This window comes from Silene latifolia, chromosome 8, assembly GCF_048544455.1.
Source record: "Silene latifolia isolate original U9 population chromosome 8, ASM4854445v1, whole genome shotgun sequence".
In the NCBI taxonomy this organism is placed as follows: domain Eukaryota; kingdom Viridiplantae; phylum Streptophyta; class Magnoliopsida; order Caryophyllales; family Caryophyllaceae; genus Silene; species Silene latifolia.
In genome coordinates this window covers 73,905,348-73,931,802 of record NC_133533.1, presented here as the reverse complement: position 1 = coordinate 73,931,802, position 26,455 = coordinate 73,905,348, and the positions used below count along the sequence as shown (strand labels likewise).

General features: G+C 36.1%; 1 protein-coding gene across 1 annotated transcript; it reads right to left on the bottom strand.

The window, feature by feature from the left end:
- Positions 1-21,001: 21,001 nt before the first annotated feature.
- LOC141594413 (uncharacterized) lies at positions 21,002-23,077 on the bottom strand. Its single transcript, XM_074414460.1, has 2 exons — positions 21,444-23,077; positions 21,002-21,344 (listed from the first exon to the last, which is right to left on the bottom strand). The coding sequence occupies exons 1-2, from the start codon at positions 21,993-21,995 to the stop codon at positions 21,123-21,125; spliced, it is 774 nt and encodes a 257-aa protein (XP_074270561.1). The 5' UTR covers positions 21,996-23,077; the 3' UTR covers positions 21,002-21,122.
- Positions 23,078-26,455: the final 3,378 nt, after the last annotated feature.

Sequence of the window (26,455 nt, the reverse complement as noted above, 5' to 3'; positions counted from 1 at the left end):
GAAAGGCGGCAACAACCGCGACAACACAACACCAAAAAAAAGGGGGCAAGAAGAGGCATCGGTGGTCGCAGGCGAGAGGGGCGGCAGCAGCAGATGGTGGTCGTGGCAGTGGTGGCATAGGCAGATGGTGATGGTGGTGGCGGCGTGAGGTCGTGTGTGATGGTGTTAGGGTGGCTGTGTGGTGGATATGGCGGTTGTTGTATGGAGCAGTGGGGGTTGAGAGAGTTGGGTGGTGGTGGTTAGAGAGAGAAGTGAGAGTGAGGGAGGCAGTATGAAAAAATGAAATGGGATGTAGGGTTTGATTAGGGTTTCTTTGTTTTTATATGTCAACTTTTTATTTTGTTTTAATCTTAGCAGTTCATTTATTTTGATCCAAAGGCTTAGAATAGGACTCATGGACTCATCTAATCTAAGTGGACTCACTTGAACCTAATTCTTACTATATATATATATATATATATATATATATATATATATATATATATATATATATATATATATATATATATATATATATTCATAGTAATCATACATATTTTGAGAGGATATATTGTGATGAATGAATAGAAGCCAAACCTTGGAACTGTCAATCGTCACGAGGCTTGGGTGGCCGGTCACACTCCTAATAATGGAAAGTTAGAATCTCCATATGATAAGCCATCAAATATAAAATTGTAAGTTTGAATAAATATGTCACTCCTACCACTGGTAGTCGGGTATATAATTGTGAGTTTAAATAAAATTTAGTTGCATAATGATTTTTTGTGTATGTAGAGGATCTGTGAGAAGGAGGTAGAGGAAGGAAAATGGAAGCCTCAAGGACGTGATGACATTCTTGCTTGGGCAATCGGCGAAGTAGAGCATCCACGTCGTGTGAGAGGGGTATCGACGCATGTTGGTATCACTAAGTATTTTGGGAAAACTACTTGAAGGACAATGAGTAGTGATGATAGGGTACATAAATATTGTATTTTATTTAACATAATTTATATATATATATATATATATATATATATATAATATATATATATATATATATATATATATATATATATATATATATATATATATATATAGATTTGGGATCCAGTGAGAATCACCAACATAATGAGAACCTTGAGAACTTCACATTACGGGATTTTTTTTAGTAAGATAATGATATATTTGGATTCGGCATAGACTTTTATGGTTAGAAAACATATTTCTTGGTCTAAAAAGTATAAACTAGTGACGGAAATCGAGGCGAGATACATTTTATTAATTTTCATGCACCTACAATTCATTTTCATGTCTCTAACAATTTTCATGCACCTAGAACTCGTTTTCGTGCACCTAGAGTCTGTTATTTTCATGCACCTAGTAATCATTTTAATACATGTAACATTTTTCATGCACCTAATATTCATTTTCGTGCATCTATAACCGTTTTAGTATCCCTAATTATACTTATGTACATTAAATTTATATTTTTTTAATAAAATCAATAAATTTGTTTAGTTATACTAAAGAATGTGTTTGAATATACTAAACTAATGGTAAATGATCCATCAAAACTTTCGAAAGAAGATTTAGTGAAGATTTAGTAAACGTTCTCATGGTTCTCATTATGTGAGTGGTTCTCACCGGATCTTGACCATATATATATATATATATATATATATATATATATATATATATATATATATATAGAGGCCGGATCCGGTGAGGCACCTCATTATGGCGAGGCGGCCGGTCTCACCAAATTCGTCATTATGGTGAGGCAAGATCCGGTGAGTCCACCTATATATTTGAGTCCATGAGTCCATAAAACAATATCACGCACTATACAATACAATATCACGAATTTTTTTTTTTTTTCAAATTTTTTTTTCAATTTTTTTCAATTTTTTTTTCGAATTTTTTTTTCAAATTTTTTTTTTTTCAAATTTTTTTTCCTAAAAGTTTTTTTTTTTTTTTTTTTTTTTTTTTTTTTTTTTTTTTTTTTTTTTTAATCTCATACCTATTTTGTGAATCTCATACCTTATTCAAAGAATCTTTAAGGCTTGTTTTGTGAAACTTGATCATCATAATTGGTTAAAATCACCTATTTCGCTCTTTTCTTTATTAGGTGAATCTCAGACTTTGTTTTGTGAATCTCAGACCTTGTTCAGTGAATCTTAAAACTTGTTTTGTGAAACTTGGTCATCATAAGTGGTTAAAATCACGTTTTTTCCTCTTTTCCTTATTTTGTGAATCTCATACCTTAGTCGCTGAATCTCAAGACTTGTTTTGTGAAACTTGATCATCATAAGTGGTTAAAAATCACCTATTTTGCCCTTTTCTTTTTTAGGTGAATCTCAGACTTTGTTTTGTGAATCTCAGACCTTGTTCGGTGAATCTTAGAGCTTATTTTGTGAAACATGGTCATCATAAGTGGTTAAAATCACGTTTTTTGCTCTTTTCCTTATTTGGTGAATCTCAGACCTTATTTTGTGAATCTCATACTTTATTCAAGAATCTTAAGGTTTGTTTTGTGAAACTTGATCATCATAAGTGGTTAAAATCACCTATTTTGCTCTTTTCTTTATTAGGTGAATCTCGACTTTGTTTTGTGAATCTCGGACCTTGTTGATGAATCTTAGAGCTTGTTTTGTGAAACTTGGTCATCATAAGTGGTTAAAATCACGTTTCTTGCTCTTTTCCTTATTTGGTGAATCTCAAGCCTTATTTTGTGAATCTCATACCTTATTCAGAGAATCTTAAGGCTTGTTTTGTGAAACTTGATCATCATAAGTGGTTAAAATCATCTATTTTGCTCTTTTCTTTATTAGGTGAATCGAGACTTTGTTTTGTGAATCTCGTAGCTTGTTCAAGAATCGTAGAGCTTGTTTTGTGAAACTTGGTCATCATAAGTGGTTAAAATCACGTTTTTGCACATCCAGCACGGATTTCGCTAACTCATCCTCAATGTTAATGTATTTAAGTTTAATACACTAGATTCTTAAATTAACTAGGCTATATGAGATTCGAACTCATACCTTTGTGCAAGATTTGCACATTGCTCTCCCATTTGAGCTAATAGCCTTTAAGATATACGAGTACATAACAAAGATTAAATAAGGGGAACCAGGTTTAGGGTTCACATAATATACTCCCACTTCTACATATGCAATTTTGCCAACAATTATTCAAATGTTTGTTCGTATGGCAAAAAATGACTGCAGTGAGGCTTGTTTAAAATGGTTTCACATGTGGGATCACTCGAAAAATTGTGTATTCGAAGAAAACAAAGCATTTCTCAATGCACTCAAAAGTGTGCACGGAACAGAAATGTTCCTTTTACAACTACGCAAAATTTTAACATGTTCTCAATTCTTTCAAAGACAATTATAGCCTTTACAGGGACCCAATACTTGTAGCAACGTCGACAAGATTCTAGTACTCCATAGAATCTCGCAAATTGTAGGGTATGCGTAGTTGGATGTACATAGGCGTACCCGTGTTAGTAACACAAAGAGACGCCATCCAACAACTTGCAAAAAAAAGTCTCATTAAACAATATATAAGGAAGTACTATTAGCAGGCACCAGAAAGATGTTGGGTGGTGCAAGGGGACTCTTCTTGCTTGTTATACTTCCCGTGGAAACTTGACTCATAATGTTAAGTTGCTTCGGTGGCGACGATGCCGTTGACACTCTTTGTTTACGCAAATTCCACTAAATAAATAACAGCAGTTTTTGCTTATGACGGCCACAAACTTGTGGCGTCTCCAACCCCTTTACAACAGATGGGTGTGAGTGGTCGCAAGCTTGTGAGTTGTGACGGTCACAAGTAAGAATTTGTGAATAAATAAATGAGTGAGTACTTGTGTTGTGTCAACAGCTAGTAACACTGTCTGTCATTCCCAAATTAGTTGACAAGAGATGATTGTAGCGAATAGCACACTTCAAAGAATCGGAGGGATCAAAATTGGTTCTCTGCTGCAATAATCGTGTTTTATCCGACGTCACGTTTGAGTTCGCGCCTTTGGGGCAACTCAACATACAGAACATCAATAGGAAAATGATCCGCAGTAGTTAGAAATAACACCACCTTCGCGGACTTGACGTTAACAAGCAAAAAAGCACTGAAACAACTTTATAGAAGTTCAAAGATAAATTACAATCCACCAGAGAAACAATTTAATCAACTCCAATTCAGTTTCCAACTGAAAACGCCGTCTGATTTTTATGTTATCAATTATCATATTTGAGGAAAGATTCATATGAACATAAAAACTTGCAAAAGGACCTAAACAGGTGGTTTCACATTCTAAAAAAAATGTACTAGTGACATTGCTATAATGTAGAAGACTTGCCTTGGGGGAAATCAAACCTAGCAGGCGTGTGACATCGTCAGAGACAGACAGTATAAGCGTCTTACTCGGTAGATCAACAATTAGCCCCTGCACAAGCGGGTGGATAGGAATAAGAACATGAGCATTAGAAAGACACCAAATCGTCAAATCACACCCCAAAAAAACCACAAGAGACGTTAATGGTAGAAACATTTTTTACTTGGGTAAGACAAGCTCAAAGCAGAATTGGCTACCCTAGAGAAATTGTTTTGCTGGAAATGTAAACTTTTATTTATATTGAAGTACTGCATATTTTGCTACATGCAAACTTAGAGACCCATGGACAATATTATGAGCCAAAGACCAACAGAAAATACTATATTTGTCATAAATTTCTCAAAAGAAGTCTGAACACATACGGTTACACCGACGCGATATTATGACTTACAATTCCTTTCTCTTTCAGCAGTTTTAGTAAAGAACGAGATGTTAGCACCCTGAAAACCAGCAGAACTGCTCTTGAAACATCAAATCTGGATTGACGTATTCAAAATGAAGTTAGGCGACAACCAGATAAATTCCAAGTTATAAAACCCAGAGATGAGAGTAGATCAAAGGGTCTGGTAACATATAAAAGTGTACATGGAGGAAGACATTACTCCTGCTTCATTTTCTCCAAAGGCACTGTCGCCGCCGCTATTGAACCGTCGCACGACGATGAATCTGAGAAACTAACAATTATCTAATACACAAATTAAGGATCAACGCAAGCAATATGGAAATCAAATAATCGGACATTAATTAAGAGAATTATGACAATATTCACACCTTTAATTAAAGCTAAATAAAACTGATTATATAAGCAAATCAACTATTTCAAAAAACACAAATGAAAATCGACCAAATAACATTGCGTAAAAACCGAAATCATAGAATCGAAATTAAATAAGAGGAATTACGGTAGTATTTGGCAACATCATCGGAAAATAATAGATCGAAAATGCGTTGTAGGCGTCGAAGATGACTGAAATGCGATGAAAATGGTGATGAGAATCAAAAAATTGAAGAAACTGGAGGTTGAAGATGAAGTTGACAAAGAGAGAGAAAGAAGAAAGTGAAAAAGAGTTGAGTAAATGACTCAGAGAATTAGAGGGATGAGCAACGTGAGGTTTTAATTAGCGGGACGTGGCACAATCTGGTGCATTCATTTGTTTTTATCGGATGGTAGGGATGGGTCCGGCCGCCTCACCCTAAGAAGGGTGCCTCACATGATTCAACCTCTATATATATATATATATATATATATATAGAAAAGATCATTTGAGTCCTCCTCTTACCTTTAGAGCCATTGGATGAGGAAGATGGAGGGGTGAGATTGAAAGCAAAAAAGGAGGGATTAAAGCTCATTAAACCCACTCTCTCACTACCTATACTAATTAATCACTAACTCTTCCTAATTAACTACTAATTTAATATATATACTTTTCCAAACACCACTTCTCTCTCATATCTCATAATTTCACTCATTTTTTATCTCTCAAAAACCTCTCCTCTCTAAAAAACCAAACAAATTCAAAAACAAAAAAATCCAAAAATTTCCCCCCATTTTCTCCCCCAACCCTCCCACCGGGGCACCACTCACCCCCACCGCCACCACCACAAACCACCCTCACCCTCACACGACCACCCCACGACCCCCAAAAAATCACCCTCTCCCACTCACCACCACCCACCCCAACCCGTCACCCACCAGCCCACCACCCCGCCACCCACCCACCAACCGCACCCGCATCCCCACACGACCACCTCTCCTCTCCTCTCCACCCGACACGCCGCCGACCCACCAAAGGCAAAGATCACCCTCTCCCACTCTGCACCACGACCACCTCCACCTCTCCTCTCCTCTCCTCTCCTCTTCACGCCGCACCACCACAACCCCGCATGCTCCTCCTTCCCCTTCCCCCTTCCCCTTCCCCGTTTCCGGATCCGGGCTTTTTTTTTTTTTTTTTTTTTTTTTTTTTTTTCTTCTTTAATGTATATGTTGACAGTGTATACGGAGTATTAGTCAAGGGTTGTGTAAATATCAATTATGCAAGTGTGAACTTTCCTTCCGATTTTCGATTTTTTTTTTTGTTTTTATTTGTGGTTTGTTTTTACAAATTTTAGATCTACATAAATATGTAGTAGATTTTTTTAGATCTCGTTTTTTTTTTTTATTTGTTCTCGTTTTTTTTTTCTCGGATCTTATTTGTATTTGTCGTGTTTTTTTTTTTTTTTATTACCTTGCTGATTTCGATTTCTTGTTGTCTAGAATTTAAAATTTTAGATCTCGTTTAGTTTTGTTTTAGTAAAAGTCGATTTTTTAGATCGTAAAAGTCGATTTTTTAAGTTTTAGATCGAAAAAAAAGATCTCATGTTTAATTATGTGAGATCTTTTAATTTTAATCTTAGATATATTTAAAATGTCGTCTCCTCATTTTTCTTCTATTATTACACTTTTTGTCATCTTAAATTTACACTTTTTTTCTACTAGAATTACAATTACACTTTTTTTTTTTGCTATAATTACACTTTTCTACTGAATAACACTTTTTCGGCTAGAATAGCACTTTTTTCGGCTGGAATAACACTTTTTTTCGTTAAAATTACACTTTTTTCTAATGAAAAAAAGTGTAATTCTAGCAGAAAAAAGTGTAATTCTAACGAAAAAAAGTGTAATTTTAACGAAAAAAAGTGTAATTCTAAAGAAAAAAGTGTAATTCTGTTAGAATTACACTTTTTTTCGTTAGAATTACACTTTTTCTCGCTAGAATTACACTTTTTTCATTAGAATTACACTTTTTTCATTAGAATTACACTTTTTTTCGCTAGAATTACACTTTTTTTCGTTAGAATTACACTTTTTTTTCGTTAGAATTACACTTTTTTCTGTTAGAATTACACTTTTTTCTGCTAGAATTACACTTTTTTCATTAGAATTACACTTTTTCCTGCTAGAATTACACTTTTTTTTCGTTAGAATTACACTTTTTTTCGTTAGAATTACACTTTTCTGCTAGAATTACCCTTACTTCTATTGGACTAATGTTACACTCTCAATGGACTTGGTTATATTCTCATTGGACTTATGGACTAATGTTACACTCTCAATGGACTAAAATTACATTCTCAATGGACTGAAATTATACTTTTCTTGACTAAAATTACACTTTTCCTCGACTAAAATTACATTCTCCTGGACTAAAATAACAAATTCATTGGACTGAAATTACACTTATATGGACTAAAATAACACTTTTTGTTGTTAAAATAACACTCTTAAAATGCTAAAATTACAATAACTTGTGATAAAATGACAAAAATTCAAAATATTATTCGTTAAAATCACTCGGAAAAAGATTGAAGTTAAACTTGTAAAACGCTAAATTCTCGAAAATATTTCTTAAAATTACACTTTTGCTGTTAGAATTACACTCGTAAAATCCTAAAATGTCGAAAACTTGTCTCGAAAAAAAAATTTAAAAAAACGAAAAATCAAAAACTTGTCTCAAAAAAAAAAAAAAATCGAAATCGGAAAATGTTAACAAAATTTTCATAAACTTTGAAGTATAAGACAAAATATGGTGTTAATTGTGTATGATAATGAATTAGTGAATGTATTATTAAAACTAGAGAGAGAAGTGAATTCATTAGTGTTAAGTGTGTTTTTTGTTTTCAATCTCAACCTTCCACCATGCATGATCTAAGGGTTGTGGGAAGGACTTATGGACTCAAAAAAAAAAAAGGGACTTAGAAGAACTTTGCTCTCTATATATATATATATATATATATATATATATATATATATATATATATATATATATATATATATAGGAGTTCTAATGAGTCCTCCTCTCAAATTGAGTCCGTAAGTCCCTCTAAGGGCCTTTGGATGGACTCAATGAATGGTTGAGATGCATTTGATTTAAGGCTATTAAAAAGAAAAGGAAAAAAATGTGGATGGTTGGATTGAGATGGGTGGTTGAGATTGAAAATTACCAAAAAAATTACCACTAATCAAATTTTTATACACTAATTAGTTTTTCTTTCTCTCTAACCCCTAATTAATCGCTTTTGAGTTTCGATTTGAAGTGTAAATGTAATGTTGTATGAGTTTTACAAGTGTAAATGTGATGTTTTACGAGTGTAAATGTAACATTTTAAGAGTGTAAATTTGATTTTTTGTGACGGAAATTTTAATTTTATATAATTTTAACATTTTACAAGTGTAAATGTGATGTTTTACGAGTGTAAATGTAACATTTTTTGTGACGGAAATTTTGAATTTATATAATTTTAACATTTTACAAGTGTAAATGTGATGTTTTACGAGTGTAAATGTAACATTTTAAAAGTGTAAATTTGATTTTTTGTGACGGAAATTTTGAATTTATATAATTTTAACATTTTATAAGTGTAAATGTGATGTTTTACGAGTGTAAATGTAACATTTTAAGAGTGTAAATTTGATTTTTTGTGACGGAAATTTTGAATTTATATAATTTTAACATTTTATAAGTGTAAATGTGATGTTTTACAAGTGTAAATGTAACATTTTAAGAGTGTAAATTTGATTTTTTGTGACGGAAATTTTGAATTTATATAATTTTAACATTTTACAAGTGTAAATGTGATGTTTTACGAGTGTAAATGTAACATTTTTAGAGTGTAAATTTGATTTTTTGTGACGGAAAATTTGAATTTATATAATTTTAACATTTTACAAGTGTAAATCTGATGTATTACAAGTGTAAATGTAACATTTTAAGAGTGTAAATTTGATTTTTTTTTTATTTTTTGTGACGGAAATTTTGAATTTATATAATTTTAACATTTTATGAGTGTAAATGTAGTATTTTAAGTGTAAATTTGAAGGTTTTAGAGTGTAAATTTAGTCCTTTGAGTGTGACTTTTGTCTTTTATAAGTGTAACTTTGATCCTTTACGAGTAAAACTTTAGTCCGACTACCAACAAACACCACCACCGTCGTCCTCCACCACCAACTCATATCCTCAAAAATATATGAGTGCAAATCTATATAAATTTAACGAGTGTAAATGTACAAATATACGAGTGTAAATGTAAAGAAATATGAGTGTAAATGTAAAGAAATACGAGTGTAATTGTAAAAAATTGTGAGTGTAAATCTGAAAAATGCGTGTAAATGTAGAGAAATACGAGTGTAAATGTGAAGAAATATGTAAATATAAATGTAAGGAAATATGAGTGTAAATGTAAAAAATATGTAAGTGTAAATGTAAGAATATACAAGTGTAAATGCAAGTAAATACGAGTGTAAATGTAAAGTGATACGTGTGTAAATGTAAAGAAATATGAGTGTAAATGTAAAGAAATATGAGTGTAAATGTAAAGAAATATGGGTGTAACATTAAAAAAAAATATGAGTATCTATTTTATAGATCTAAGAATAAAAGTAGATCTATAAATTTTTAAAAAACTTTTCGTATTGTAAAACTGAAAACGAAATCTGAAAACGATAAAACTGACAAAAACGATAAATCATTGAAAAGTAAATATGAAAACAAAAACTGACCAAACAAAACCATAGAAAACGAAAATATGAAAACAAAACCATGTTAACAAAACCATTGAAACACTACCTCTCGGTTTTAGATCTATAAAAAAAAAAAAAACCAACAACAACAAACCACCACCGACTCAATTTCAAATCTAAAAAAAGAAAAATGGAAGACAACCATCACCATCAAAACCATGTTACTTCCAGATCTTGTGTTTTTCAGATCTAAAAAAAGAAAAACAAAGTACCACTACCGACAACACAACCATCACCACCCCTAACTACAACCATGACAACAACTAACAAAAAAAAAGAAATGAGAAGAGAAGAGGAGGCAGCGGCAGTGGGGTTAAGAGATCTGGGGTGGGCCGGGGATGCGAGAATGGAGGGTGGTGGCCGTTGATGGTGGGTGTCGTTGATGGAGTCAGTGCTGCGGTGGTTCGTTGTTTTTGCTGTTGGAGCCGACGGTGGTGTTGTTGTTGCTGTTGGAGCCGACGGTGGTGTTGGGGGAGGAAGGAGACGAGGGTAGTGGTGGAGAAAGAACGGGTGAATGTGGGCTTGCGTGGTGGTGGTGTCGGTAGGGTTAGTTGGTGGGCGTGTGGTGGTGGCGGCGGCGCATTAGTGGAGGAAAAGAAAGGAGGGTGGTCGGGTGCTCTGTGCAGGCAGGGGGTTGGGTTGTGATGTGATGGCGGTGGTGTTGGTGAGAGAGGAAGAGATGAGTTTGTGAGGGAGGGTGGCGGTGGTGAGTGGCGGATCTGGTTGTTGGCGGTTCTGGCGGGTTGTCTGTGTCGGGTGTGTGTAGGGGTGGTCTGTTGGTGGTGGTGGATTGGTGGGTGTTGTGGGGCAGCGGGGTGGTGGGTGTCGGGGGTGAGGCAAAAGAGGAGGGAATTTTTTTGTTTTTTTGGTTTTTGAATTTTTTGTATTTTTGGATTTTTTTGGATTTTAGAGAGATTGAGGGATGATATTTGTGTGATAGGAGAGAGAAGTGAGTGGAAAAAGAATGGTTTTATAGTGAAATTAGAGTTTGATTAGTGATGGTAGTGAGAGAAACTAATTAATTAGTAACAATCCCATCTTTTTTGCACTAATCCCTTGTTTTTCCTCTTCAATCTTAGCCCTCCATCCTATCTTTTCAAGGGCTCTTAAGAGGACTCATGGACTCAATGAATTTGGGTGGACTCACTTGATCCTTCTTCTATATATATATATATATATATATATGCTGAAATTATACTAATTATTTTAATCATATTCATTTCTACTACCCAGCTACAAACAATTAGGGATGTCAATTTCACCCGCACGATCAAAATCCGATCCACCCGATTCTAAAAGACGGACGAAAACCCGACCTAAATGGATGACGGATGGATGATGAAGGAAACGGATGACGGATGACGGATGGGTTGGATGAAGATATTTCACCCGTCATCCATCCACTACCCGATTTTATTGTTTTTGATTTTGAAAAAAATATATGTATTACATTTTTAAGATAGAAAATATTCAATTTCTTTTATCTTTCTACCCTCATTATATATATTTTGTGAAAATACATACTAAAAAGTTACATTAAAATGATTAGATAACTTAATTTTTGTAAGGAATAAAAAGTCTTATCATTTTTTTAGTCTTAAGCATACATATACACTATCACCCGTTTATCACCCGATCCACCCGTTTCATCAATGGATGATGGATGGGTGGATGACGGATGATAATTTTAATGGATGACGGATGGGTTGGATTAGATTTTATTGTGACGGATGGATGATGGATGAGGCTTCACCCGACCCGAACCCGATCCATTGACATCCCTACAATCAATGGCCGAGTTGATACTCAGAATGGTGGAAACAGGGGATAAGCCATCTGAAGAGGAGTTGGTTATGGTTCGGCAAGTCATAAAGGAAGTAGGGGAGGAGGAGGAAAAAGCGGGCATGCGAACTGAGGATGACATGGCAAAGGAGAATGACGTGAGAGCCGACGACATGTCAAAGGATCAAGATCGGGTAGTTGAAGAGGAAGCCATGAAGGCCGTGAGAGATTAGGTGAAGGTAGTTGATGATGACACGTTCTTATCATCTCCAAATCTGGCTTTTGACGAGGTATTATCTACTACGACTAGTTTATAATTGATGTATATATACTAATTAATTAAATTTATTAATTAAAGTAGTGCATGTATAGATACTAATTAATTAAAAATGTGAAGGGCGTTTGCAATAAGCCTTGTGTTCTTTACTACAATGCCCCTACAGTAGCATTCGGCAAAATTGCTGTTGCTAAGGGAGCAGCGTTCTATTACGACCAGATTCAAGATGTTGAGGTTCAAGGCATTGCCCTCCGTCAGAATTAGAGGGAAGTGGAAGTGACTGACTTATATCTGGAGGAGTATGGTACTCTAATAGTACCACTTAGTGATAATTGGCGTTTGCAAGATGTCGTGGGTTCTATTGTGCAATGGCCTGAAGCATTCATTAGTGTTGACATCTCCGGGGTAGTTATGCTAAAGCTAACGCATTTTATATAATGAACGCCTTTAAATTTATTAGGGTAACCTTATCTAACATATATTAAGTATTTCAATTTTTACATTTGCAGGAGTTACACGAAGCCATTATGGCTAAAACTAGGACTACTATGTCATAACCCTAAGTCACTGATTCAACTGCCTCTCCACCCAAAATTCAAGAGGTAGTAATAATTTGAAAAATAGATTGTGAGTTTTTCCTTTTTTTTGGTTATTTAAATTATATATGATGTCTCGTGTAATGTATATATATTTTTTTTTCTAAATTGTAGATCGAGGTTAAATCAGACGATGTACATTATAAGCCATCTACTTTTGCTGCACAGAACCCTGTTGTTCCTCTTAAAGCTAAATATCAGGGCGATTATTATAAGCAAAAATTGAATACTCCACTGCTCGTACCTTTGTACCAGATGGTTGAAAGGAAGGCAACTATTGAGTCTGTACTCATTATTGAGATCGAAGAGGATGTTGTGGACGAAGGTACAGTTGTTATGATGGATGGGTAATCATTGTGTCAGTTTCTCGACCATGACGAGTTAGTTGCTATGCACATTTTAATTTGGATGAAGTAAGTTCATTAATAAAACTTGTCATTTGGTTTTACGAATAGTGATGTTTATTTAAATCATCAATGGAAATAATATTTTTCGTTCCATTTGATGTAATAGGTACGTGTGTACACACATCGCTGAGGGGAACTACATTTCTCATGACTACGGATTCTTGTCACCTGATGTGTTCTCTCAAAAGGTTCTTGGATACACATACGGAGATCACATCGATAAAATTACTCAACGGTTGAGGACGCCCAAAAGCCTATGATTTGCCCCCATACAATGAGAATCGTTATGTATAGTACTTTATTATAATGAATCACGATTCTATTCTTTTATTAACACGCTTACATGCATGTATATGAACTAACAGTTCAATTTTCAATATTTCATAGAAAAGATTGGATGCTAACGACAATCAATGTGAGAAAAAGCATAGTGTAGGATTGACTCTTGCGGACATAGTCCCACTGAGAAATTTGTAAAGATGATAACTGAGTAAGTTTACAAGCTTATATTATAATGTCATTTGTTATTGTATAACGTTTGAAGACTAGGCTTTTTTTAATGTCCCATCAATTTTACTGAGCCAAATGCTAATTATAATTTCCTGTATATATTTAAGAATTAGTGATTTTCGAGCAATTAGAGCTTCAAGTCCATCTATTGTCCGGATAATAGTTAGTGTATTCTTAATAATTACTCCTATCATTTAATTTATGTTTATGCGAGAGGTTGATCTAATTTAGCTTATTTGTATGTGATTTATATAATAGTCTCCTCTACAACCAGACAGCAAACAATGCGCCTTTTTCTGTTGTCGGTCCATGTGGGAGATTATCACCCGAAAGTATATCAACATAGAGTCACCGGTTAGTGTGTTTTAATATCTATTTCAAACGTAACTTGGGTTTAATTCTGTGTAATATTCCACTTATTATGTCTATTTTTATTGAGTATATTTTGATTTGTAGTTCCCACTTTCAAACAACAACAAAGACTCAAGTTATTCGAAGGAAGACATTGCCGACATGAGACATAAGTGGGCCACTTATTTTCTTTCATTAACGGATGGTCAATAGTCCGCTCATTATGTATGTGTGTATATAGAGCCATGTGTATTTTGTTTTGGTCACCCTGTTTATAATATTTTGATGCTGGCTTGAATAGATCAATCTATGTAATATTCTGATGATGCAGGATTGAATTTTTGCAATGTGCAGCTGTTGAAATGCTATTTTGCAGTAGCATTTCAGCGGAACCTGCTACTGCAAAAATTATCATTTCAGCAGCTATTGGAACCTGCTGAAACAATTTTTTTAAAAAAATATTTATAAATTCGATTATGGTTAAAAATAAAACCGTGGTCAATAAATATATTGACAACGGTCGCATTTAAATAGAAACCCGTTGACATATTCATCCATAATGCTACGGCCAAAAATATAATATAACGAAATAAAACCGTGGTCGAATTCATGACATTTAAAACGGTTTAATAAGCATAAACCGTTGTCATATTTAATATTTTACAACGGTTTTGTTTCAGTAAAACCATTGTCATAGGTTTCTGTAGAGCATTCCAACTAATACTACCACGGTTTCAATATTACAGACAACCGTTTTTGAACCGTTCTTAATATTGTATTACGGTAATTTAAACCCGTTATTTACATTTCATAACGGTTCCGCTTTTTTAGCAACCGTGGTCACAAAATAACAACGGTCGATGTAATAACGGTTCCGTGTTTTGTATTACAACGGTATATTACCTTATCGAACCATTGTTGCACCTATTATGTGGCGTAGTGAAAGTTTTATCTTTAGTTTAATCACCTCATCCCACAACAATACCCACCTCACCCCACAACAATACTTATTTTAATCACCTTACCCCACAACAATACTTTTTTTAATCACGTCATCCACAATAATACCCCACAATATCTTCCCTCTTTGCAATTACATCACCCCACCACAATACTTTAACTTATTTAATTCGGGTTTCCTTAATTCTCGTGCCACCCTTGAATAGGGAATGTTATCTATAATAGGAGGGAGTAGTATTTAAGGACCTCATTTAACACTTAATGTATTATTTCTTAGTTGTCTTAAAGAGTGTTTATTTTTAATATGGGGCATTTATGCAGCTGTAAAAAAGAGCCTCGCAAATTCATTCGACGGCGTCGATGACAATTTCGGTACTTAGGGATCCAAGAATTGAGGCAATCCCTAGGGAGATTCAGTCGTCTTTTTCCTTACTAGGGCAACCATTCTTTCTTTTCCCATTTTAAGAGATATATATATAGACATAGCTTGAGTACTCCATTGTCAATTGTAACCCGTGTCTTTCCCTTGGGTACCAAAATTACTAACTAAGCTAGATTTTTAACTTGTAAATATTGTCACTATAGGGTCCTGCTATACGTCGTCGACAAATTACTAAATATCGTCGACAATTAACGTAAAATTCCAAGTTTGCCCTCCATATCATGACTCCATATTGGTCTCACCAAAATGCAATTTCCGTCTCAAAACAGAAATGAAATTACCGTCTCACTAAAACACAAGTCACCGTCTCACTAAAATATTTCAAACCAAAAAAAAAAAAGTCGGGTTTTGTAATTAACAACATGAACGGGAACGATTTTAACAACGATTTCAACAATGAAGATAGTAACGAGGTTAGTTTACGATTTAGTTTTGTTAAAAATTTATGTTTTATTATCGTTTGAATCCCGAATTAGGATAGATGCCATGAATGTAGACGGAATTATGATAGAATTTGTGACGGATTTATATGAAAAAGCAATTGAAAAAAAAAAAAAAAGAAAGAAAGAACACGGAACTGGGCTGAGACGTGGGGGTTCTTCGTCTCAGGCCCAGTCCAGACGAAGAAATGGGTCGTCTTATATTGGGCTTGGACGAAGGAATCCTTCGTCTGGGCTTGGTGTTGGACGAAGGATTCCTTCGTCTGGGCTTGGTGTTGGACGAAGGTTTCCTTCGTCTGGCCCATTGTTGTTTTTTTTTTTTTTTTTTTTTTTTTTTTTTTTTTCTTTTTTTTTTAGAGTTTCTCGTTACTTTTTTTTTTTTTTTTTTTTTTTTTTTTTTTTTTCCGACTCGTTTTGTATAAAATAATTAATTTCCGTATATGTATTAAAATTTTTTATTTTTTATAGTTTCCGACAATTCAAATAATTATAATTAATTTCCGTTATTTCCGACTCGTTGTGTACAAAATAATTAAATGCCGTTTTTGTATTATAAAACAATTGAATTAATTAATTACCGTCTTTATATGAAATTTTTATCTTTAACATTTCCGACTCGTTTTGTAAAAAATAACTTATTACCGTGTTTGTATTAATTTTATATTATTTTATATTTACTTCGACTAGTCCCGTAGCAAATAATTGAATTAATAACTAACTTGTTGAAATGCGTGCGCAGTGATTAACGATGGAGACGGTGTTGATTACTCGATCATTTTACGCCAACCAGATTTTTTGCATCTAGTATTCAAGCGTTTAATTGGGCATATGAGATCGGGCTCCGACTCGGGTTTGGTATAAAAAAATCAAGCAACAAGAAAGTTGGTCGTAACACGAATTTGAGACAACGTTATTTTGTTTGTCGGATGGGTGGAAAAGGTCCCGTAAATAAGGATGCCGATTCTTTAATGAGGGGTAACACCGCTACCGCGTGGTGCAATTGCAAATTTTCAATGAAAGTTGTTGAATTAGAAGAGAATAAGTGGCGGCTTGTGATGAGATCCGGGTTTCATAATCATGGTTTAACGTTGTATTGTGACGGCGACAGATACTTTGCAAAGTTTGATGACGAGGAGTTGGCTTTTATCGATGCCCAAGTTAGAGCTCACGTTAGACCGGCAATTATTAGTGCGGGTTTACATCAGCGAATCCGAAAAGTCAAGACCTAATCGGCGACAAATCTACAACCGTTCTCGAAAGTAAGGGTCGAGGAAAGAGATGGGAGAAACCCGCACAACAACATGTTAGCACTTGCGGTTCAAAGATAAGTACGTTCATTATTGGGTCATCGATCAAGAGACCGATGAGCTAACCCACGTGTTCATGGCTCATCCGTGAAGCGGTTAAGATGTTTCGATCATACTATTATGTGGTACAGATCGATTCCACGTACAAGACAAATGACTACCGTCTTCCGCTTGTTGAGATGGTTGGAGTCACACCCGTCGGGAAGAGCTTTGTCATCGCGTATGCTCTTGTGACGCATGAGTCGGAGGAGAAATATCTGTGGGTCCTACGGAAACCGAAGGCCCCGCTCAATGATGCCGTTCAACCTAATGCTATTGTTACTCGATTGCGAAAAGGTTTGTTGAACGCGATTCCTATTGTTTTTCCGGATTCGTCTCACTTGCTATGTCTTTGGCATATATATTCTAACGTGGAGACGAAAGCACTTGATATCACGGGTCAAGATAATTGGGCTAAGCATGTAACTTTTAACTTGTTTACTGCGGTTGTCGAGGCGGAGACCGAAGATAAGTTTAATGTTGCGTGGGGCAAATTGGCAAGGGAATGGGCGGGAGTGGCGGCTTATATTGAGAGGCAATGGTTCCCGCACTTGGAAAAATGGGCCAAGTATAGAACGAACAACATAACTCATTTTGGCAATACTTCTACATCCCGGGTTGAGTCGGCTCATGCGAATTTGAAGAGATGGTTCCGAATAGCGCGAAACCGGCGATTGATAGCATCCGAGTCGGTTTCATTCTTTGATGGAAACGCAACATGTTGAGATCCGACACTCGTTGGAGTTATCTAGATCGAGGCGGTTGACGGGGATTCAGCGATTATTTTCCAGACTTTCTTACAAAATATCAAAGAATGCCATCATTGAATTGCGTAAAGAATTCGAAAGAGGTGCCAAGATGACGGAAGATGCCTTGACGATCGATTGCGGTTGTGTAAAGGCTACTACACTTGGTTTGTTATGTGCTTGTTCACTTCACCGCATTTCTAGAAACGGATCTCGGGTCCCTGTTGATGTGTTACATGCATTTTGGAGGAAGTTGGAGTACGATGGTTCGGAGGCAATGCCGACTTGTGATGATGATCGGTTGGAGGAGTTATTCGATGAAATTCGAATGCGAGATCCGAGTATGAGATCATCCATGTTCGATGCCCTTTACTCTCAGATACATCCGGATCAGGAGGATGTAAACGAGCCTCGGGTCAACGAGAACCCTAGAGGACGTCCGAGTAGGGGAACTCGTAGAGATCCGTCCGCCGTTGAGCATGCACGGGTTCGTGTTCGAGTAGGTACTCCGTCTTCCCAACGTACTCCGTCTAGTACCCCCCGTTCTACTCCGACGATTCCTGTTACTCCGTCGTCTACTCCCCGTTCTACTCCGTCGGTTCGTTTTACTCCGTATAGAACCCCCGGTCCACTCAAACGGGCCCCGGTACACCGTCTACCACTGCTACCACGACTACGAGGAGTTTCGGCACAACGTATTGCGCACCTCTTGAGGTCGACTACACCATTGGTGATTTGAGGTATTTTCCTTATCGTGACTTCCTGCCTTCATTTTTTCACGAGTATGTAGAAGCATGGTTTAATCCTTACGAGACGGTCATTGTGGTTTTCGAGTTATCTCACATGTCTGTTCGGGTGACCAATCTCATTTCACGATGGCTAGAACAGATTTACTTAGGGAAATTCGTAGTCCCGATTACCGTGATCATATCTATGGCCCAGGGAGATTTGATACGAGGTAGCTAGAATTACATTTATGGATCGGACAATCGTGTGGCTCGGGTAATTGGATGGACGGTTTCGATCTATATGGTTATGCTACGATGTACAATTGGGTGATATGTTGTATTTCTGCATTTGACGATCGAGAAGGTCAGCGACATTGGAATGGTTGTTTTACTTATTTGCCTTTACGAGCCCCCCCGGAGTACGTACCCCATATGGTGTCTTATGGGTATTACATGCGGGAAACCACTATTTGCGGCTCCGGGTACGCCCCTTGTCACCTATGCCTCCATTAGCCCCTTGTTGGGTACATGATGCAAGCGTAGATCATTATAATAGCCTCAGATCGACATCGATTTCGTATGTGGCGCGAATTTGCGAGTTCATCTTAGCTTTTATTTGTCCGATTATTGTACCTTCTATTTTATATATCTGAATATTGTACCTTATATTTTTTTTTTATTTAATTTTCCGATTATTGTAGTTTATTATCCTCTGCATCCGATTAATTGACTTAAAACGTAATTTAATTAAAACAATCCTTAAAACATAATTTGACATATTTAAATAAAAACATTCCTTAAAACATAATTGAACCCCAAACCCCAAACCCCAAACCCCAAACCCCAAACCCCAAACCCTAAACCCCAAACCCTAAACCCTAAACCCTAAACCCTAAACCCTAAACCCCAAACCCTAAACCCTAAACCCCAAACCCCAAACCCTAAACCCTAAACCCCAACTTAAAACATAACATAATTAAATAACTACCGAACTTAATTATCTTCCGATGATGAAGATGACGATTCCTCATCTTCTTCATGATCTTGAATCTCAATTTCTTCAGGTTGGGTAGACACATATTGAGTCAATAAATCATTCAAGTAGAGATAAAGAATTCCTTGCCCCGGCACTCTACCAGCACATAAGTCTGATAGTCTTGGGTAATCAATCACGGTGAGAATGCGCTCAAAATATGTAAAGATATCACTTTTTAACCTACGAAACTCCCACATCTTCTCGTTTAGTACTTCATCGAAACAACCTCATCTCTAATCTGGAGTTAGAACATGATCCGGGTTTCCTTGTAAAATTATACAAAGGGTACCAATTGGAGGCTCTTCAAGCAGGTGCCATACAGTGTCACTAGGAACCACTGATTCAAGACGCTCAATTAGAATTGGTAAATTTTGAACAATTAAATCGATTCTTATTTGATAAACTCTGATTTTTTCAGCATTTGTGAGAACCATTTTAGGATTGGATGTTGTGAGTGAATAATTAGTATTGTAGTGAGTGAAGATGATTTGGATGTTGTGATTGAAATTGACATAGAATGGCCTATTTATAACCTATTAATTGTAACGGTTATTTTTGAATTACAACGGTTATTTTGAATTATAACGGCTTTTTTGAATTAAAACGGTAAAATTTGAATTATAACGGTAAAATTTGAATTATAACGGCTATTTTTGAATTATAACGGCTTTTTTGAATTATAACGGTAAAATTTGAATTATAAAGGTAAAATTTGAATTATAACGGCTATTTTTGAATTATAACGGTAAAATTTGAATTATAACGGTAAAATTTGAATTATAACGGCTATTTTTGAATTATAACGATAAAATTTGAATTATAACGGCTGTTTTTTAATTGTAACGGTTATTTTGAATTATAACGGCTATTTTTGAATTATAACGGTCACATTTTTCCCTATATAAACATCTACATAATGTTGTAATTTTGCACTCATCTTCAACCTTTTCTATTTTCCAATCATCTTCATCATCTTCCATTTTCTTCTTCAAATCTTTACTTATGTCAACATCATCCTCAATGTGGGGAACCCGACCAATTGAAGGCCTTGATTTTAAGAATCAAATTTGCAACCGTTGTCAAAGAAACGCTATCATTATGATTTCCGGGACAGCTACTAATCCGAAGAAAGCTTTTTTTAAGTGCGTACCTTGCAATCGTTTTGTGTCGTGGTTGACTGAAGATCATTTAACAATAACAAAAAAGTTGAATATAGCATGTCAAGATGAAGGTGATGATGCATCAAGTGGAAATGTCATGAAAGAGCAAGTGATAGGTATAAAAAAGGAGATTTCAGAAATGACAAGGATGATGAAGTTTTATTTCAAGTGTATCTTGTATTTGTTTGTTTTCATTATGTTGGCCATTGTCATGAAGTAGTTACTATTTTCAGAAATGTATGAATTTGCATCAGTTGCTATGTATTCAAGAAATTTAAGAAATTTAAGAAATTTCAGAATTTAAAACCGTCAATTTTTTTGAAATAATAGTAAACTACCATAATCATCCAACATAAATAATGTCTTCAAAAACGTACAAAATAAATGAAAACAAACACAAATTAGTCTCCCACTACTGATTATCCTCTTCCTCGCTATCAGTATAAACACCATCTGCTCTACGCTGAACAACATCACCGGGTGTTTGACGAGGTCCTCGCTGACGTATGATATCCCCAGCCCTCTCAATCAATGGGTCGACGTTCTTCATCATCTTGCGGAGGAAGGCAAGCTGTTTCTTGTCATCCTTAATTTTTTTCGCCTCGTAAAACTGAAACATTACAGCACGTGCAGTCTGCAAATTGACAAGAACAACTAAAACATTATAAACATTATCGAGGAACAGTAAGAAAATTATATCGATTATTACAACAACTGTAAGTAATATTATTACCTCAGCAGGAATATCAAAATCCTCATGTGGCGGGGGGGCATCATGGTGGTCGGGATCAATGATGAACGGGTGAGAATTCCCATTAAACCAAGCCTCATACTCTGGCTCCGTCTCACCTGGGAAGCTAACTGGTCTCGATTTACGAGAAAGCTGAACCACGTGATCCTGCCAGCAATCCCAAAGATGATCAGTCTCCCCAACCCCAACACTAACCTCGTACCCGAAACCCGAAGCAGGACGACGCGCTGTCAATCTCATAATGGGATTGGGTATGATCTGCACATACCCAAACTGTCGTAAACACCGATCAGGCTGGTACGGCTCCGCTATGTCCATGAAACGAATACAACCGGTATACAAAGTACGAGGATGATACTCCTCCTGACGCGGCCCGTACGGATCCCACCTAATGGAAGCACAAGTAAGCCCATCCAACAACCTCCGATACTCCAACAATTTCTCCGCATTTTGAGCGAAAGGACCAACGGATCTCCAAGAACACGACCGAGGCTGAGTAGGGTCAATTGCCGAAGGTGGACCGGGTCTGAACATAGGAAAATACTCATAGATCCACGATTGCAACAAGGTCAAGCAACCACCAATAGTCTTCACACCAAAGACGTGAAGCTACCCCCAACTTGTCGGTACATGAAGGCAAGTACACCGCTCCCCAAGCGTAGTGGTGTACTTCATCGATCATACACTAAAGGAAACAACGAGGACGTAACCTATCACCCGATTTGTCGACAAAAAGTGTCGACCCCAAACACCACAGACCAAAAACCCCGAGCAAAAACAACATCACAATTAGCTCTCGCCGTTTCACAAACTGCATCTACCAATATACCCCCACTCTTGTAAATAGGGACCTTCTTAGTAGAGTTTAACGGCAACCTCAATCGCTCGATGAAATCCCAAAGAAGCCACATACATACATAAGGGGATCCGCCAACGTCCGTCATTACTCTCCACCTTACAACAGATTACCAAAGAACCCGAACGCCTAAGATCTGCGCAACATCGTGAAGGAGTATGGACATCTCCCCAAAAGGCATGTGAAAACTGTTGGTGTCGGGTTGCCATCTCTCAACAAAGGCAGAAATAAGGGGCATGTTATAATACTCGGTCATGGAATCTAATAGGTGAGAAAGACCAGTACCGTCATAAATAGTCTTAACGGCCGGAGGGAGTTGCCAACAACTCAACAACCTCGTCTTACCAAACCGGTGGTAACCCGTCAAAACTGGTCGACCGACCTCATTAGGAGTCGACCATATGGTGTTGGCAATGTGGCCCCCGAAGCTAGGAATCACGTGGGGAAAGTCAGGACCACCAGGAACACGATGATCGATCAACCAAGAGACATCCTTACCCGACTTCTTCTTCGGAGCCACCACACTACTAGAACTACCATCCGACCTCCGCTGGAAACGCCCCTCCTCAGTCCGTCTACGTGGCACCCTACGCACTCGCTCAATACCCGCCTCCTCCTCACCTATCACATCACCAGACCGAACCAGCTCCTCCTCCACCCGCTCATCAGTCCACGAATCGGTACTACCATCTCCAACCTCAGACTCAAACTGGAGCCCCTTTCGAGCTCGAACTTGACGGTCATTTCCTCCACCGGCCATCTATTCAAAAAATAAAACAAAGAATTTATAAATATAAGTTTAAGTAAATTAAAAATTAAAAAAAAAAACAAAATAACCCGGAACGGGGTTTATTAATAATAATTAATTAATATTTTACGTAAACTAAACGAGACGCAACAAAAATTATTTTACAACAACTTGATTACTTAAATTTATAAAACAAAGAATTTATAAATATAAGTTTAAGTAAATTAAAAAATAAATAAAAAAACAAAATATCCCCAAAAGGGGTTTATTAGTAATAATTAATTAATACTTTACGTCGACAAAAACGAGACGGAAAAATATAAATTTACAACGACTTACACGCCACGGAGACGATAACTATTATTAATAATTTATTAGTTTATAACGATAACAAAACAAGACGGAAAAAAAAATATTTAAAAAAAAATAAAAAAAAAGTATCGACAAATTCTAAAACATAAAGAAAAAGAAAAAAAAAAAAAAAACAAGACAAATGGGCCAGACGAAGAACTCCTTCGTCCAACTCCAGAGCCCGGCGAAAGAATTCTTCGTCCCGAGCCCATATTAGACGAGGAATTCTTTCGTCTGGCCTGGACTTGACGAAGAAGTTCCTCGTCCTGGGGCCCAGCCGTGTTTTTCATTTTTTTTTTTTCGATTATTCCGTTTGATTTTCGCGAAACACGACTAAATCCGATTGAAATCAAAGCATCTATCCTAATTCCGTCACAACTTTGGCATCTATCCTAATTCCGTCACAAATTTACAAACTAAGCAAAATAATACAAAATTTTTTTAATACTAATCACATACCTTGGTTAATGTTTGAATTCGTGACGGAAATTATGCGGTCGATACGTTTTTTTGTTGAAATTTGAGTCGGGTTTTTTTTTTTCAAAATTTGGAATATGAAAGGTAGTTATTGAATAAAAAGGAAAATATAAGGGGGAGTGTGAGGGAGGGGCAAAATTGGAAGTTCATTAAAATTGTCGACGATATTTAGTAATTTGTCGACGACCTTTAGCAGCCAGGATATTATATGTATATGTTCTCTGAAAGTGGGCAGGGCCCATGACCTGTTTTGCCAGAAGAGTCACTTGCCACGATTATTGTACCCTTAAACTTCTAACTTATTTCTCCATCATGACCTATCTCAACTTCCCGTTAACTTTATCGCTATCAAATAACCGTACTCCGATCTTTATTCTGACTCGTTAATGTCGTATCACCATTCTCTATGAGAAGTATCACAAATCACTTTTAATAAGCACAAACTATTATCTAATTTTTTTTTTTTTTTTTTGTTTTTTGTTTTTTTTACTTGCTTAAATGGCAAATTTTAAATTGAATTTCCTGACTAATTTTAAAATTTAATATTATAAATAAATCCAAAACAAAGTAAATGTCCTCATATATTACAAAAAATATATTCATATATTTTTTTAATGCTGTAAATATATTTAAGGACCTCATTTACCAGTTAATGTATTATTTCTTCACAAATTCTTAGTTTTTTTTAAAGAGTGCTCATTTTTTTTTAATATGGGGCCACCATGAAGCTGTAAAAAAGAGCCTCACAAATTCATTTGATAGCCTCGATGACAATTTCAGTGCTTAGGATCCAAGAATGGAGGCAATCCCTAGGGAATTCAATTGTCTTTTTCCTTAGACCATCCTCAAGCAAGGTCACGAGGGAGGTTGTGACCTTGTTGAGTCGCCTTAACCAACAATTAAGCACGAGATTAGCGTGACCTCTTTGCAAATTATGTGACCTTTTGTTGAAAGAGGTCAATTTGTGACCTCTTTGGTTGCTCTTGACCCTATTGGGTCAATTGGTGACCCAATAGATGTCACATTATCATTGGTTGTAAACAAAACAAAAAGGATTGGAATGTGGAAAATGATTGGGTTGGTGACCTAGGTCGTGACCTTCTGCTTGGGAGGGTGAAAATGGGTCAGGTTAATAAGGTGGGATAAAGACTAAAATCGGGTCGCGACCTAATTAGCGCGACCACTGCTTGGGGATGGTCTTACTAGTGCAACCATTCTTCCTTTTTCCCATTTTAAGAGTTATATATATAGACATAGCTTCATTACTCCATTGTCAATTGTAATGGTACAAAGAATTCATCCTTGGACCCTAGAGTAATTTATAACATTTATACCATTGACTTTCAGTTGAAATATTTTTAGAGTATATATAGTTTGGAGAGTTTTGAATGCCTAGTGCTAGGGTATACGCAGCGAAAATTGAGCAGGATCAATAAATTCAATCAAAGATCAAAGAACGAGAAGTAAAACAGTAAAATTGACACACAAGATTTTAGGAGGAAAAAACCCGCAAAGAGGGTAAAAAAACCACCAGCGAAGAAGGGCCTTTCACTATAATAATCAAGGTCAAGAGTACAAGAAAATCTCCTCACAAAGCACTTGATTAATAAGATCAAGTAATAATACTCTCAATGAAAGAGCAAAGAAAACGAGGGTAGATAATAATGTTCTTGTACGTAAGAGATGAGAATGACCAGAGCAATTAATGAATATTTGCTTGCGGCAGAATATGTCTTCAGTTTTGTAAATTGAGATCTCCCAATGAAAGAAACCCTTCAACAAGAAACGTGGGTCACATGCCTTCTTTTGTTAAGCCCACTCATAATATTAATTACTCATCTAATTAATGTTGCACGTAGTGCTTGACCGCAAGCAATAATCTTATATTAAGATTTGATATAAATAACTCCAACAAATCTCCGCCTTGACTCGAAATCCATGAATCGTGAAATCAACTCTTCCTCGACTGAGCCCAAAAAGGGCAATTAACAACTCATAACACCAACCAAGCTCAAGCAAAACTCAACACATGGTAACTGGGAGAGGTTTATTTGGTTAACATGTCTGCAGGATTATCAGCTATGTGAATTTTCTTCACCATCATATGTCCTGTAGCTACAGTATCTCGTATAAAATGACACTTAAAATCAATGCGCTTGGTCCTACTGTGATATCGATCATATTTCGTCAGATGTATAGCACTCTGGCTATCACAAAAAACAGTCAGAATATCCTGACTTAATCCAAGCCCATTCACCAAACCTCGAAGCCAAGTAGCTTCTTTAACTCCCTTAGTAGCAGCTATGTATTCAGCTTCGGTAGTAGACAAAGCAACAATAGACTAAAGTGTAGCACACCAACTAATAACTGAACCACAAAAGGTGAAAATATAACCAGAAATAGATTTTCTCCAGTCTAAATCACCACCATAATTAGAATCTACATAATCGGTTACTTTATCACTCAATAGACAACTCTTATCAAATACCAGGCCAAAGTCAGCTGTACATTTCAGGTAACGGAGTATCCACTTCACAGCACTCCAGTGCTCTTTTCCTGGAT

What these genes read in the sequence shown, in the direction of transcription:
- LOC141594413 (XM_074414460.1), bottom strand. Translation starts at nt 21,995, where the DNA reads ATGTTCAGACCCGGTCCACCTTCGGCAATTGACCCTACTCAGCCTCGG. An exon ending in ATTTTGATATTCCTGCTGAG is followed by an intron (nt 21,345 to 21,443) that starts GTAATAATATTA and finishes GTCAATTTGCAG; the next exon opens with ACTGCACGTGCTGTAATGTT.